This window comes from Budorcas taxicolor, chromosome 22 (genome assembly GCF_023091745.1).
Source record: "Budorcas taxicolor isolate Tak-1 chromosome 22, Takin1.1, whole genome shotgun sequence".
Lineage (NCBI taxonomy): Eukaryota > Metazoa > Chordata > Mammalia > Artiodactyla > Bovidae > Budorcas > Budorcas taxicolor.
In genome coordinates, this window is record NC_068931.1 from 58,471,008 (window position 1) to 58,485,657 (window position 14,650).

General features: G+C 46.1%; 1 protein-coding gene across 6 annotated transcripts in view; it reads left to right on the forward strand.

Annotated features, from left to right (window-relative positions):
- The window catches only part of ZNF532 (zinc finger protein 532), a 110,994-nt gene that overhangs the window by 70,859 nt on the left and 25,485 nt on the right, over nucleotides 1-14,650 (forward strand). For 5 of the 6 annotated variants that reach the window (XM_052660228.1, XM_052660226.1, XM_052660224.1 and 2 more), the window contains 2 exons: nucleotides 3,079-3,241; nucleotides 6,552-6,833. In XM_052660228.1, coding sequence (XP_052516188.1) covers nucleotides 3,079-3,241; nucleotides 6,552-6,833 — 445 coding nt within the window. Of the gene's footprint in view, nucleotides 1-3,078; nucleotides 3,242-6,551; nucleotides 6,834-7,065; nucleotides 7,253-14,650 lie in introns of those variants that run through there. The other variant, XM_052660229.1, reaches the window with a different exon arrangement.

Genomic DNA, 14,650 nt, shown 5'->3' on the forward strand with positions numbered 1-14,650 from the left:
CTAATTTGGGCTTTTCTGATATTAGCACCTGTTTTTTTAATTTTGTGATCATCTCCAACAGAAAAGTTGGAAGAGCACTGTGGAGAACTTGTGTGTCCCCTTCACCCACGTCCCCCAGCTGTTAGCATTCGCAACACCTGGTTCATCCTTTCATCTTTTCTCTCTGTATCTCTCTCTCTCCCTCCCACTTAGAAATAATGGGGCCTCAGGGCAGAAATGTTTGGGTGTGTTCTGCCTCTCCTCCCAAGAAGGACACTCATGTGCATTATTACCACCATCTAATCTCCCAGCACGAAGGCAGTGGCACCCCACTCCAGTGATCTTGCCTGGAAACTCCCAGGGACAGAGGAGCCTGGTGGGCTGCAGTCCATGGGGTCGAGAAGAGTCAGACACGACTGAGCGACTTCACTTTCACTTTTCACTTTCATGCATTGGAGAAGGAATGGCAACCCACTCCAGTGTTCTTGCCTGGAGAATCCCAGGGACGGGGGAGCCTGGTGGGCTGCCATCTATGGGGTCGCACAGAGTCGGACATGACTGAAGCGACTTAGCAGCAGCAGCAGTCTCCCAGCATGGGTTTACATTTTACCATCCAGTTGATAGATCCCTTGAAAACTTCTCCAGCTGTGAGGTGTTACCTTTTGTTCCCCTTCCTCTCTTCCTGGTGCCGAGTCCCGTCTGGGAGCGCTCTGTGCATCCGGTCGTCCTGCGCGCTTCCGTCTGGAGCAGTGCTGTCTTCCTGCTCACATCCTGCAGGGGATTTAAGCCTCGTGTTCTTTTTTTTCCTACTTTTTGGCCACGCAGTGTGGCTTGTGGGGTCTTATAGTTCCCCTACCAGGGACTGAACCCGAGCCCCCCGCATTGGAAGCATGGAGTCTGAACCCCTGGACAGCCAGGGAAGGCCCCGGCCTGTGTCCTGAAGATGGCCCTCCTTCCCGCTCCGTCCCGCGCTCCCACAGCTGGATTCAGGGTGTGCCCTCTGGCAGGAATCTTCTCACTCCTTCCGGTTTGCTCCCTGCACGCCTGTCCCTCTGGGGATGCTCGCCTCTATCCTCTGGTCCGCTTGGCGGCACCCAGATGCCTGCACTGTGAGGCCACTGTTTCCCCTGGATATTTGTTAGTGGTTTGTGAGGCACATTCCAGCAACCTGTTCCTCAGAAGAATAGATGATGTCCGAGTGAATGGATTATGTCCTGTTTTCTACTTTCTTTGCAGTTCAGTAGAAGGCAACACAGCAAGACAGAACTGGGAAGGGCTGTAGCACAGATGAAAGCAAGCCGTGCTGGTTCTCATGAAGCAGTTATTTCTGAACCTGTAGGAAGAGTCCTGAGAAAATTTTTTAACCTAGCTAGTAAATCTTAGTTCTTTTCTAAGAATGCGATCCTAGTTCTTTTCTTGAGACTCTTCTTTTTTTTTTTTTTTCTTATTGTCAGGTGCAAATTTAAGAAAGCTCAGGAAGTATAAGCAGGCAAAACAGTTACAGGAATAGGTTAAGTAAGTAAATAAATAGGGGTTTTGGTGACAGTTACATGCTGTTTCTTTTCTGCGCTTCTTTTTCAAAATGTAAGCCTGTCCTCCATCCTGTCTTCTTCCCTGTTTTCTTTAAAATTTGCATGAAGATCATTCCATGTCATTGGTATATATCTGCATCACAGTTTTTGAAAATTCATACCTTATTGCTTGTTCATCTACTTACACTGGATGTTCGGGTTCTTTCCAGCTGTCAGCTATTTCAGACAGTGGGGAAGTGCGCGTCTCCGGTAGACATTAATGTACCACCTTTGAGCCGAACAATAAAGTCCTGTAAACCACGTCTGATATTAAAAAAAAAACCCCTTATCCCAGGCAGGGGTGCTTGTGTTCTATGCCAGGGTAGCTGACATGTCAGGATCTTCTAGAATCATATGCTGCTCACGCCTGTTATGTTTATAAAACTCATATGGAAAAAGAGGGGAAACGTCTGTAGTTTTGGGCAGAGAGACAGAAAGTGTGGTCCAAAGGTCCGTGAGAAGCGCTCTCTCTCAGAAGACCCTGTGAGGACAGAGAGGTGGTTCCCAGGGAGGGCACCCCTCCTTTCCGCTTTCCTGCAGAAATGGTGAGCAGGCCTCAGGTGTTCTTCGGTCTCACTCCCGACTCGGGCCAGGCGCTCTCTGCCGTCCCCCTCGCTGCTCTTTGGAGTTCTCTGTGTAGGTGCTCCTGGCTCTTCAGAGGAGACACCGGCGTCCCCAGGCCCTCCTCTCAGGGCCAGGACGGCTGTGTTGGAAAATGGGGACCCCCTGAGTGTCCCAGTGAACCCCGGAGGTGAAGGCTGGGAGCGAGGAGTCTGGGTCCTTGCATTCTCCCAGACAACCCCCTACCCCACCCCGCGCCCCGCTCAGGAGCCAACGGAAAGTGTCGATGGGTGAAGGGACTGTCCAGAAGGTTCAGAGCCGCTGAATTCACGTAAGGAGGCTGCTTAGCAATCACGTACTAGGTAGGGAAATGGTTTGTAGCGGACAGTGATGATTTTAAACCATGTAGAGACAGTAGGTATTCAAGTATTGAAGCAACGTGTGATTTGTGGATTTTCTTTTATGGGTCTGTATTTTCATGTGTGATTGTTTCCTGGTACAGGGCTTTCAGTGTTAAGGAAAGGCAAAGGAATAGTGAGATTCAAATGTAAAATTGCTACTAACTATGAAGAAAACCCACAACGGGTAACAGCGTGTTCAGGCATCCCGAGACGCTGGGCCTGCTCAGTTCATCAGCCAGTTCCCCTTTCAGGGTAGGGCACCACCATCTCCTCGTCTGATCTTCAAAACTGTTTCAAAAAAAAGCAAAAGGACGCTCTTGCTCTTGTTAAAGTAGCTCACAGGTGAAGATGTGCCGGAGTGTCTCTGTACCTGAGATGTTAAGGTGGAGCCGCGCTGGGCGATGCCAGTTGCTCTGGAAGATTTGTCTCAAAGCTAAACTGCTTTGCTCTCTTCACCGTGTTGGTGTGCATTCGCCTCCTGAATTCTTGGATGTGAAGTGGCGGTGCCTTTGGCCTGAGAGATGAGGCTGACTGGCATCTCCCTGCACCTCTTTCTTCTGTTTCAGAATAATCTATAAGTGCTCCATGTGCGACACCGTATTCACCCTGCAGACCCTGCTGTATCGCCACTTTGACCAACACATCGAAAACCAGAAGGTGTCTGTCTTCAAGTGTCCAGACTGTTCCCTTTTATATGCACAGAAGCAGCTCATGATGGACCACATCAAGGTGCGGGCCTCTCCTCTGTCCTTTGAGGGAGCTGTAGATGCAGACGTCGGCCGTAAGTCAGGGCTGAGCCGTAGGCTACAGGGAAGCGCGAGCGGTGCTGTTGAGGGAAGGGATGGACGCTGCTTGTTGCTAGGGAGCAGTTCACAGTGGGATGGACATTGCTCGTTGCTAGGGAGCAGTCTACAGCGTGCTGCCATCGAGGGCTCTTGACTGAGAGATGCTTTTTATTCCTGAGTCCTGGCCTGCACATCACAAAAAATCAAAGCCAAGTAACAAATGCATGCCCTGACCGTACAAGAATAATACAGTTTTAGGCTTTTTTGTTTTCCCTCTTCTATGAAGATGATGGCTGTGAAGTTTACTTTTTTGAGAACTTGGTGTTAGGTAGGATTTAGAAATAGACAGGGACTCTGATGAGCTATGTTAATTCATACAAATATTGATGTGTTAAGCAGTTCTGTTTGCATTATAGTTAACACCCCTGAATCGCATGGTCTTTTTTTTTTTAATCAAGTTTCCGTGTGAACTGACAGTGTCCAGGATATGGCTCAGTATTTGGCGCCTGATGGGTGCTCAGTGGGTGAAGTGAATAAGTGTCCAGTTTGGATGACCCACTCTCTCCCCAAAGGGGCACCTGAATCTCTCTATAGGCTTTTAAGCTCACTAAGGACAGAGCTTAGTTCCAGCCTCTTAGCTGTCCACTGGGAGAAGGTTAAGCAATTTTATTCCTGTGTCATTAGGAGATAATATCCATCAGCTCTCAGAGATTAAAGTGACGTCCTTTTTAAAAAGAGAAACAACAGACGCAGTATTACCATGAACCCAGCCTCTTAGTTTTTCTCTTAAATGTATTACACAGAAAAGGTCAGTTGAAAGAGCAAATCAGATCTCTAAATTATTCTGACCTCAGGTTAGTTAAATGAAGGTACTGTTAATCCTTGACAGTTCCTGTGTTGAATGTATATGAGCTCATGGAGCGTAACTGCCTATTAAAATGGACTCAAAGCCTCCGAGAGGCCACTCGCCAGAAGCCAGGCCCAGGCAGTGACGGCGTGGTGTTACTAGGGAGGATAAAAATGCGTGGGAGAAGGGTTTCGTCATTGTCACTTTAAGTACAGTAAAATCCTCTTAAGAGGTTTTAAAGGTTTTTCCTAAAATTACGAAATCACCTTGGCAATAAATATTTAATGAATGATCAGAAGAAACTACAGGCTGCTTAAATAAAAATATAGGGACTTGGGAATTAGACTCAAATATTTTAAATGTTCGATAGGAGGGGTGGGTGAGGTGCAAAGAAGAGAAAGAAAAGGTGCTTCTTAAGAGGCTTTTATCTGCCTCCTGGAACTCATCGCTACGTCTGCAAGTGGCATGGTTAGGGTCTTCCTGTGTTAATAGAGAACCTGGAGGAATACAGGGCTCCGTAAAATAAAAGACTGAAGAAGCGGGATTAAACCTGTGCCCACCAGGAGGAAAGAATGGTTTTCAGTTGTTTCAACCTTTACGAGACTCCATGGCACAGAAGCAGTGGGACGCTCACTCACGTTCTTTTCAAGTATGTTCTATGCATTCTAAAGCACTGTCCTGCCTCTGTGTGTTCAGGGATGGGTCAGAACAAAGTTTTAGGGGCACCCTGTTTTTACATTTGTGTATCTAAGCTTGTGAATTTATTTACATTGTCTGATGTCTGTGCTGGTCAGGTTTTCATGTGGAAGGAATTAAGAGAAAGGAGACCAGAAACAGTGTTTTTCTACAGACATAGTTACTTAGAGGTAGATTTCCATTGGCCCCGTTTAATCCAATTTGTATCATTTCTTTGTTCTGCCACAATGGATTTATTCACTCTGTGGGACCCCTGTGCTCCATGCCAGCGTCTGCCTTTTAAGTTACAGGCATTCAGGTTGTTTATTGGTACAGGAGCTAAGGAATCATCATTTCCAGGAGAATTAAGTTGTATTTCCTTTATTTAAAAAAGGACATTCGTCTTTAATAAATAATCTTATTTTTTACTTAAAACTTAAAAGTGAGCAAGTCAGAAATTCTCATTGTTGCACACGTTCCACTGCTGTGTGGTCACAGCAGAACTCTTTGCCACGTTTTTGGTGTTTCTATGAGCGAAATAAAGCTCCTTTAGAATGCTTTGTCACTTGGCTCTCACTTCAGCTTTTTAGTTAGTGGAAATGTATTTGCCTAGAAAGTTATTTCATCAGTTTTATCAGAAGATTCGGGGGTGGTTTTCTTTGGGTTTTAAATGGTTAAAAATATGAAAACTTGGCTTCTGTTTTGCAAAGGGCCATTTAAACACAGGGGCCTCTGCTGACGCCAAGGACTGGGGCGCTGAGGTCTGTGGGGTGCGAGTCTCTGGGACCCAGGGCACTAGGCGGGCTTGTCCTCCTGAAGATTCGAGAGCTCAGGGGCTACTGATGAGAAGAGAAGCCCCATCCGAAGATAAACTGTACACTGAGGCACAGACTTGTTTGCTGCCTTTATTTTTGTGGACTCGGCTTCTAGAACTCAGAAGCCTAAGTGAGCTGGTCTTTAGGATCACATTGCACTAGTTTTACCTCAGAGGAATCTGAAATCCTGGGAGTTCACGTCGAGGCTGTCGAGGCCCCTGTGTTAATCTTAAATGGGCAGTTTGGACAGGCTCTTTGAGCAGCTGCTGTGGATCGGTCACAAGTCTGGGTCCTGCATACTGTCGGTAAAAAGGGATGGATTGGGGTGGGAGCGAGATTAGAATTTCCAAAACTCTCCCCAGCAGAAACCCACACTGTTGAGAAGTGTTTCAAGAATGTGAAAGGCGTTCGGGGTGGGGAAGCTTTGCTGTTCACACACCGGCCTCAGGTGTTTGTTCTGGTTGGCCAGCGAAGGGGCTTGAGCTCCTGCCAGTATAGCCGCCTGCTTAAACGTTTCCGGGTAGGCGTGGAAGGAAAATGCTCTGCCTCAGAAGTGGCCTCGGGTAGAGAGGACTCACTCTGGCACGCTGGGGGACGACGCTGCGCTAGGAACGATTCGGCCTTAGTACCGAAGTCTTTCTTTTCAAATTTTAAATGGCACAAGGAAACGAGCCTTTAATAATTGTTTGAAACTAGAAACACATTAATTAGTTAACAGCAGCTGTAAAAGGTAAGTACTCCTTCATTTTTCACCAAGTGTGTATTTTGCTTTGGTTTTCTTCTTGCTGTATTAAGAACTATCTCTGAGTGAATATGAAATCGTATTGAAATGTCTGTAATGTAGTAAGATGGTCTGTGTGTGCTCTCTTTTAGTGGTGTGGCTTGTGAAATATCTTTCTTCTCTTTTTATAACCTAGTCTATGCATGGAACGTTGAAAAGTATCGAAGGGCCTCCCAACTTGGGTATAAACTTGCCTTTGAGCATTAAGCCTACAACCCAAAATTCCGCAAACCAAAACAAAGAGGACACCCGATCCCTGAACGGGAAAGAGAAGTTGGAAAAGAAATCCCCATCACCCGTGAAAAAGTCACTGGAACCCAAGAAAGTGGCTAGTCCTGGGTGGACATGTTGGGAGTGTGGCCGGTTGTTCACGCAGAGAGACGTTTACATTTCCCACGTGAGGAAGGAACACGGGAAGGTAAGTGGTCCCTGAAAGCCTCCCTGTCAGTGGAAGGAAGACGTTCCAAGCTGCGGGTGCTTGCTTGGTTCTGCTGGGAATTAGGGGAGTAACTTCGAAAATCACTCAATGGTCTCTGAGCCTCAGTTTCTTAGTCTATAAAATGGGCTTTCCAAGTCCTTCCAATCTCCTGTGATTTTTGCTGATGGCCCCAAGGCCAGCCGGGAGTTATCTGCCGCACTTGTGTTTGCAGCCGTGGAAACAGAACCATGATGAACCAAACTGACAGACGCATTTGAATTTCCTGGTGAGCTCTGCAGCAGATAAAGGAAAAAGGAGGAGAGAAAGAACATGGGTGTTTTGAAGATGATCAGTAACATTTGTATGATTTTTGTGATTCTCTCCTGAATATGGTGGTAGAAGAAAGACCTCATCTTTAAACCGTCTAGGAGAAGCTCCTATAACTCAAAATCTCCAAAAAATCTCAGTGTGTGTATTTTTTTCTTTTTAAAATAGTTAAGTTCGCATCTCTAAACCGATAAGGATTTTTTTTAATGCCCATTACTAGACTTCATAAAAGCAACCAAGGTTATTCTTGTCTGGTTGTCTCAAAGTTGGTTTGTTCCAGTTCACATCTAGAGCGTGTGCTTGGCATTTGGTTGCTGTGTTACTTAAATCTCTGTTAATCTCTATCAGTCTTTCTTCTGTTGGATTGTAGTGTTTAGTGTTGACTTGTTGGAAAAATTGGGTTATGCGTCTTGTAAATTGTACCCCCGCATTTCTGGATTCAGGTAGTTGCTTCCTTTTGACATTGATTAATTTCTTTCTTTTTATCCTGTAGTTCCTAGGAGTTGGATTAGATTCAGGGTGAAGTTTTTAGATGGGAATACATCATAGGTGCTGTATTTTTGTTTAACATCCTGAGGCACCTAATGCCGGCTCGTCCCACTTTGAGTTCACATACGCTGTACTTTTCAAGCAGCCATCTTTTGCTTTAATTTAAGCCAATAAAGCCATGGTTATATTAAAAAGAAACACGTAGTTATTGTTGGGGAACCTGTGTAAAAAGTGCATAAGGATTGTAATTAGTATATACCAGATCCTTGAAAAGTTCGTTTGTATAGCATTTACAAGTCAGTTAAAAGCATTACCTTGTAATCTCACTTATGCTGTTTGAGGTGCTCATGAAGCTGTTGCGTTTGACCTTCTTGCCATTCACATGTGAGCCTGAATTCACATTCACATAAACGTGCCATTGAGCATTGATCACAGCGATCACAAATGGCAGAAAGATGGGTGCTGTTTTATTTGGTTTGACTACACTTGATTCAGTATCTCCTCATAAAAACTGGTTACTTACAAAAGATAAATGGCTTTAGTATCACATGGCTTATTTGTCTCAACCTTAGACGCTCCTAATGGGCCATAGCATCTTAGAATATTCCTGGTAAATACTGGGTAGTTCTTATGGAGCAGTACTTGATAAAGCGATTATATAAATGCATGAACGGTAGCTCTTTCAGAGCCCGATGTGGTGATTCTACAAAAAGTCTTCTTGGCACCCGAGCTGGGTTTAATGAACATTAAGAGATGAGCAGACTGTAACAGTTATCTGGTAGTCCAAAGCCTTCATTGCTTACACGTTGGAGATTCCTGTAAACAATGTGGTACATTGCAGAATTTTTTTTTGTAAACTATCGTGCACATGTGACAGTTACTGTGTCTAGAATGTAAGATGAAGAGAAGGCTCGGAGGAAGCTGATGGGATGAGAAGGTAACCTGGGAACCTTTGCTGTGGGACCACCGCCCCTCACGGAGGGGATGTTTGGCTTCGCAGGGTTTCAGGGTTCACTTTGAAGATGCGAGGACTCCACCTTTTGTCCACACTCCACCTGCAAGCGTCCTTGCGAATGTTCCCAGTCTTTCCTCCCCCCACCCCCCACCCCCCAGCTTCAAGTCTCCCGCAACCCCCGTCTCCCTCCTGCCTTCAGAGAGCCCTGCACGTGCCCGCCCCCTCCACACGCCCCTGCTCTCAGCTAGGCCCCCCAGACCCGCCTCACTGGGGCTTCTGCTCGAGCAGATGGTCACCCTTCCACGTTCACCTCCCTTAGCCATGCCGGTATCTCTCTAGACCGGCGGTTCTTCCTGGAAAGCACTATCTACCCTAAGCATGCAACAATACGCTTGCCTTGGTGTTCTGACAAGCAGAAAACACTTCTCTCCTGGATTTCTGTCCTGGAAACATTTAACTCTCTCTCTGGGAAGTTTGAGTTACCCACACAGCTTCACTTCTCGTGTGTGTGTGTGTGTGTATATATATATATGTATGTGTGTTTGTGTGTGTGTGTGTGTGTGTGTGTGTGTGTGTAACTTCCAAATTTCTGTCTACAGCTGTGGTTTCTTCCTTGCATTCCAGTCTCCCCGAAATCCAGCCGCTTGTCAAGTGTTTCGCCTTCTTGTATAACTTACAGGAGCTTGAAGCCTGATCAACAAGGAGCTTAAACTGTTCTCACATAAAAAAGATCAGAAAGATGAGCTTGTTGGTCAGTATTATTCATCCAGCAGTCGCATTCAAGGGGTGAGCTTTTCCCAGATAAATGTACAAATATGCAGTTTTGTGTACAGTTTTGGGGCTCATGTACCACCGGACATTCTTTCTTGTTTGCTCTAGGAGTGTCCTGAGGACCTCAAATTAGTATCCCCTCAGTGAGATAGTATCTGAGGTCATTCTTACAGATCTCATAAATCTAGAATTTCAGGAACCTGATGGTAAATGAAAAAGTAAAGTTGTCTGTACTTGTTCAGATCTGAGAATTGCTCAGTGATCTGTGATCATTGTAGCCATTTTCCCATTTGCTGCCGGGTGCCACGGCCCATCGAGGGATCATTGCTGAGCTTTCACTTAGATCCTGAGGCAGAGTTGCAGTCACTGACCTGTGGAACGTGGATGCCGTCCCGGTGGACCTTGTGAGGCTTCCTGGGGTTCTCTGGGGGTGTAGATGGTCCAGTTCTGTGTCTAGAAATTAGGGGGAGCCTGGGGTTTCGGGGGCTGGCACACTTGAGTGTGACTCCTTTCTCTGGCCTTTCTGAGCCTGACCATTTCAGAGCATGTTGTTGAATAGCTTGGTTCCGAGCGCCAGGAATGAGAACATGGTGACTCCTAACAGTAGGTGGCCCTAGGTAAATCTTCATTTTCTTTTGTTCACAGGGTACTTGGTGGTAGGTGGCTAGGTAAGAGCACAGATGGAGACTCTCTGCCTCCATCCCAGGACTGTTCCATGTAGGATCGCGCAGAAGGGTCGAGATGGGACGCTGAATTTATAGCTGACTCAGGATTTCATTTCTCTCTGGAGAGACAGCTGCCATTTCAGATCAGATTTTACCCAGCGTTTCTACCAGTGACTTTTGACTGTAAGGAAAGAAGCTGGGAGGGAGTTTACAAGATAAAGCTGAATGAATAAACACAGACTTTTCCTCTAGGTTTTAAAAAAATCAAGCACATGGATGTGATGTGGGGCAGATAGGGTTCAGTTATCTTACATGAAAAACATTTCAGCTTTGCCTGGCTGTCTTAAGCCCACCCGTCCTCTGTGGCTGCAGAGACAACGTTAAATGCCCTTTGATGTGGCATTGTAATCTAGCTACTGGTTCTCAAAACTTGATTGTGCCTCTGAATCCCCCTGGGAGAGGGGGATTTTAATAAGCACTCAGTTCTGGGCCCCAAGACCCATACAGCTTCTGATGCAGTCGGTCTGGGACGGAGTCTGGTAAACTTTGCGTTTCTCCTAAGTCTACACTGTGAGGACCAGTGGTGTACCCTAGGGAGCAGGAAAAGTCCCTGGAGCCCATTGATTTATACAAAAGTAAAGGTTTATTTCTTGCCCTTGCAGTTGTTACCAGTGGGAACAGTTTTCCGGGGCATCTGTCCTTCGGTGACTCAGTGATCAAGACAGTTTCTTTCATCCCCGTCATCTCAGCAGTAGGGGAGGGGGAGAACCCTGGAGAATCACATGCCCTTATATTCTGGATGTGATGCGCAGCACATGCCGCTGGCCAGAACAGGTCACGTGGCCAGACGCACGGGCAGCGTGGTCATCACTGTGCCCGCGTGGGGAGAGGGGGCAGGCTCTCTTAACCACGCAGTGCCATCTCTGCGGCATCGGAAGTGGTGCCACCCGGGTTCTTGCGGCCCTGACTGGAGGCGGGGAGTGATGCACCGTCACTCAGGAAGGCAACCAGAAGGGGGAGGGTCTGGAAACAGTCTCAGGAGGCAAAGAGAAGTTGGAGTCCCAGGGAGATTTAATAGCTGTTTTTTGATACCTGTATCCTCCATAAGCGAACGATTAAGCAGGGAGGCTGGGGCCCTGCAGGTGAAATACGTACCTACTTGTCACGGGCAGGCAGATTCAGGCAGACGCCAGGTGACCACCCGCAAAGGGATGGGAAGGATGCCCTTTGGACTCAGTCTGGGACCAAGTGAAAGCACCCATAGTGGTCTGCAGCGGTCCCGTAGCTCCCAGGAGGGATGCGTGCATATGCGGTCAGGTCTAAAACTCACTTCTCACACCAGCCGTCCACCAGCAAAAAGCATGTCTTCCATCGATCCAATTTGTAGATTGAAACAGAACTTGCAGAGTCCTTGTGACCGCCAGTGGCGCCTAGTCTCTGGCAGACTGGCCGCACATTGGAATCACCTGGAGAGTGAAAATCAGCACACACGTGTCCCCAGGCCAGCTTTCCTGGCCGCGACGCTGGGGGCGGACCCTGCCCACAGAGGCTCCAGGAGCTGTAGCGCCCCGGCTTGGCTGCTCTGCAGCATGCGGACCCTTGCCAGACCAGGGATCGAGGCCGTGTCCCCTTCATTGGCAGGCTGGTTCCTGCCCACTGCGCCGCCAGGGAGGCCCCAGGATGTCTTACTGTTCTTGTTTCCAGCGAGTGGGTCAGTCCGTTAGGAAAAGCCTCCCAGATCGTAGCGCCTCCTTTTTTCGCCTCAGTGGCGGGTTCCCTGGAATACTTGGTAGCATCTTGTCTTTCCTGGTGTGAAATACACTTTTGGCGTACTCTAAGACATAAGTGGAGAGAAAGTGGCGGGAAAGAAAGAGGGCGCGTGGAAGGATGGGGTGTCTGGAAGCTGAGTGGGGCTCTTGACAAGAGCGTGTGGTCATGTGCCTTTTTAAATCATGGTGCGTTTCCAGTGTGTTTGTGTGTATATGTTTTTTTAAAAGCACCCATCCAACCTGGATCCTAGTTATGCTTCTAAAATATGTGTTAGGGCACAGTTTTTTCCCTTAATCTTTCTGAAACATTTTTAGGATTATGAAATGTTACCTCAGCTTTTTGTTTGTCTTCCTATTTTATTGTGGCATTTTTTGACTACTGCTAAGTCGCTTCAGTCATGTCCGACTCTGTTCGACCCCATAGATGGCAGCCCACCAGGCTCCCCCATCCCTGGGATTCTCCAGGCAAGAACACTGGAGTGGGTTGCCATTTCCTTCTCCAATGCATGAAAGTGAAAAGTGAAAGTGAAGTCGCTCAGTCGTGCCTGACTCTTAGCGACCCCATGGACTGCAGCCTACCAGGCTCCTTCGTCCATGGGATTTTCCAGGCAAGAGTACTGGAGTGGGTTGCCATTGCCTTCTCCATTAGTGACGACTAGTTAAGAATATGAAAAGACTGTTTGCAGTTAACTTTTGGAGTTGTCATACAGTTTCACTTTCATTCTTTTAGCCTTACTTAGAGGTATTCCTGTTGCCATTAGGCTCACGTTACTTAGGGATATGAAAAGGCCTTTTATTTAATTAATCTGACTGTAAGAAGAGGAATAGATTTTTATCCTGAAACTCATCTTTGAGCTATGGTGACGTTAACTCTCTGCCAAAACTATACTATCCTAACAAGAGGCGAAAAAAAATCAGTTTCTCCTGTTCTTTGTCCTAGAACTTATTTGTGGTTGCTCAGGGTCTCAGGAGAAATGTATTTAAGTAAGTTGCATATTCTGTGACCAGGAGCACTTAATTGTGAACTAGAAGTTGAAGGTCACATAAGTTAGAGTTTGCGTATTAATGCTTTGTGTAAGAAACATGCAGCATTGCTGGCTTTAGGAGACTTATCTCTAATTTTGGGCTTCCCTGATGGCTCAGCGGTCAAGAATCTGCCTGCAGTGCAGAGATGCAGGTCAGTCCCTGGGTCAGGAAGCTCCCCTGGAGAAGGGAATGGCACCCCACCCCAGTACTCTTGCCTGGAGAATCCCATGGACAGGGGAGCCTGGTTTGCCAAAGTCCATCGGGTTACAAAGAGTCGGACCCAACTCAACACACACACGTACACATCTGTAATTTTGGCTACTGAAGTTGATATTTTTATTAATATATTTAGTCTTTTATTATAATTTTAATATGTTTAAAATTTTAGAATGTATTTTAGTGTTTGCATATTTTATTTATAATTGAAATTATTTATTTATTATAATTTTACTATATTTTATGTTTCGTTAGTTTATTAGTATAGTTTACTATTTATGGTCGTATAAAAGTCTTCTTCGTGATTCAGTGAAAAACTTTTTAAAAGTGTCAAATGTTTTGGTTCATAGCATATTAAACTACACGTTGTTGATGATGGTGTTGGTGACTTGTGCTGAGTTGGAAGGTGGGCTGATGAGATGACGGGCGAGGGCTCGCTACCCACATGGCGTGCACCATTTTAATAAACAGGGCACTTTTCCTCAAATCAGGCCTGAGAAGGACGTTGTTACTAATGCTGTTTTACGAGGAAAGGAAACGTAGGGAAGGCTGATTTATTACCCCAGGCTCTACAGCTTGTAAGTGGCAGAGGTAGGATTCCAGTCTGGCCTCCTCAATACAGTGCTAATAAGCAGCCCTTCTTTGCAGAGCAGAGAAGCTTGATATTTCAGAAAGTGCTCAATTTTCATCTCATTGGCTCTTTCAGTGTTCATATGGAACAGCTAGCAAATATGTGACTTTTCTCCACTGTCAGTTTAATTTAGGCACTTGGCCTTGGCTAAAGTTGGTTATGCCATCATTAAACGAGCGTGTGTCTGTGATTTGGGGAGACCGTTGAGTGTAACAGTCTCAGATTCCTTAGCTGGGACTCAGGACTTCGCTGGAATGACTGCCATGGTGGGGGCAGGGCTGACTCACTGGAAAAAGACCCTGATGTGGGAAAAGATTGAGGGTGGGAGGAGAAGGGGACAGCAGAGGATGAGATGATTGGGTGGCATCATGGGCTTAATGGGCATGAGTTTGAGCAAGCTCGGGGAGTTGGGGATGGACAGGGAAGCTTGGCATGCTGCAGTTCATGGGGTTGCAGAGTCAGACACCACTGAGCAACTGAATTGACTGACTGACTCCTTTTAAAGAAGATAAAAGGACAAGTTGGGTGACCAGTTTCCACTTCTGAAATTTACTGTTTCATGAGCGAAGGGAAATGAAAAATAGAACCTTCAAGAAAGAATAATAAGTTCTTTTGAAAATGTGACTTAAGTAAGATCGTAAAATATTATTCCCAATTTTGTTTATAGCCGGAAGGGATTTTTTTTTTTCAGATGCTTCAGAAAATTTGTTCCTAGATGTAAAATATTTATGTCTGCTCAGATGTCCATTGCAGCTATTTTAGGAGACATTTTTCTGGAAACTCAGCAGAGGCTTTGGCAAACAAAGTTGAAGGGCTTTAAGTTTATTTTTATATATGCCTAGTTACATGGTCTAAAGGGAAAGACGTGGCCACTATGGAATCACTGAAATCAGACAAGGCATACAGTGTACATTCCATTGACTATTAAGTATAAAATCCTCAAATTTAGGGATGCGCGTTTGTTTGTG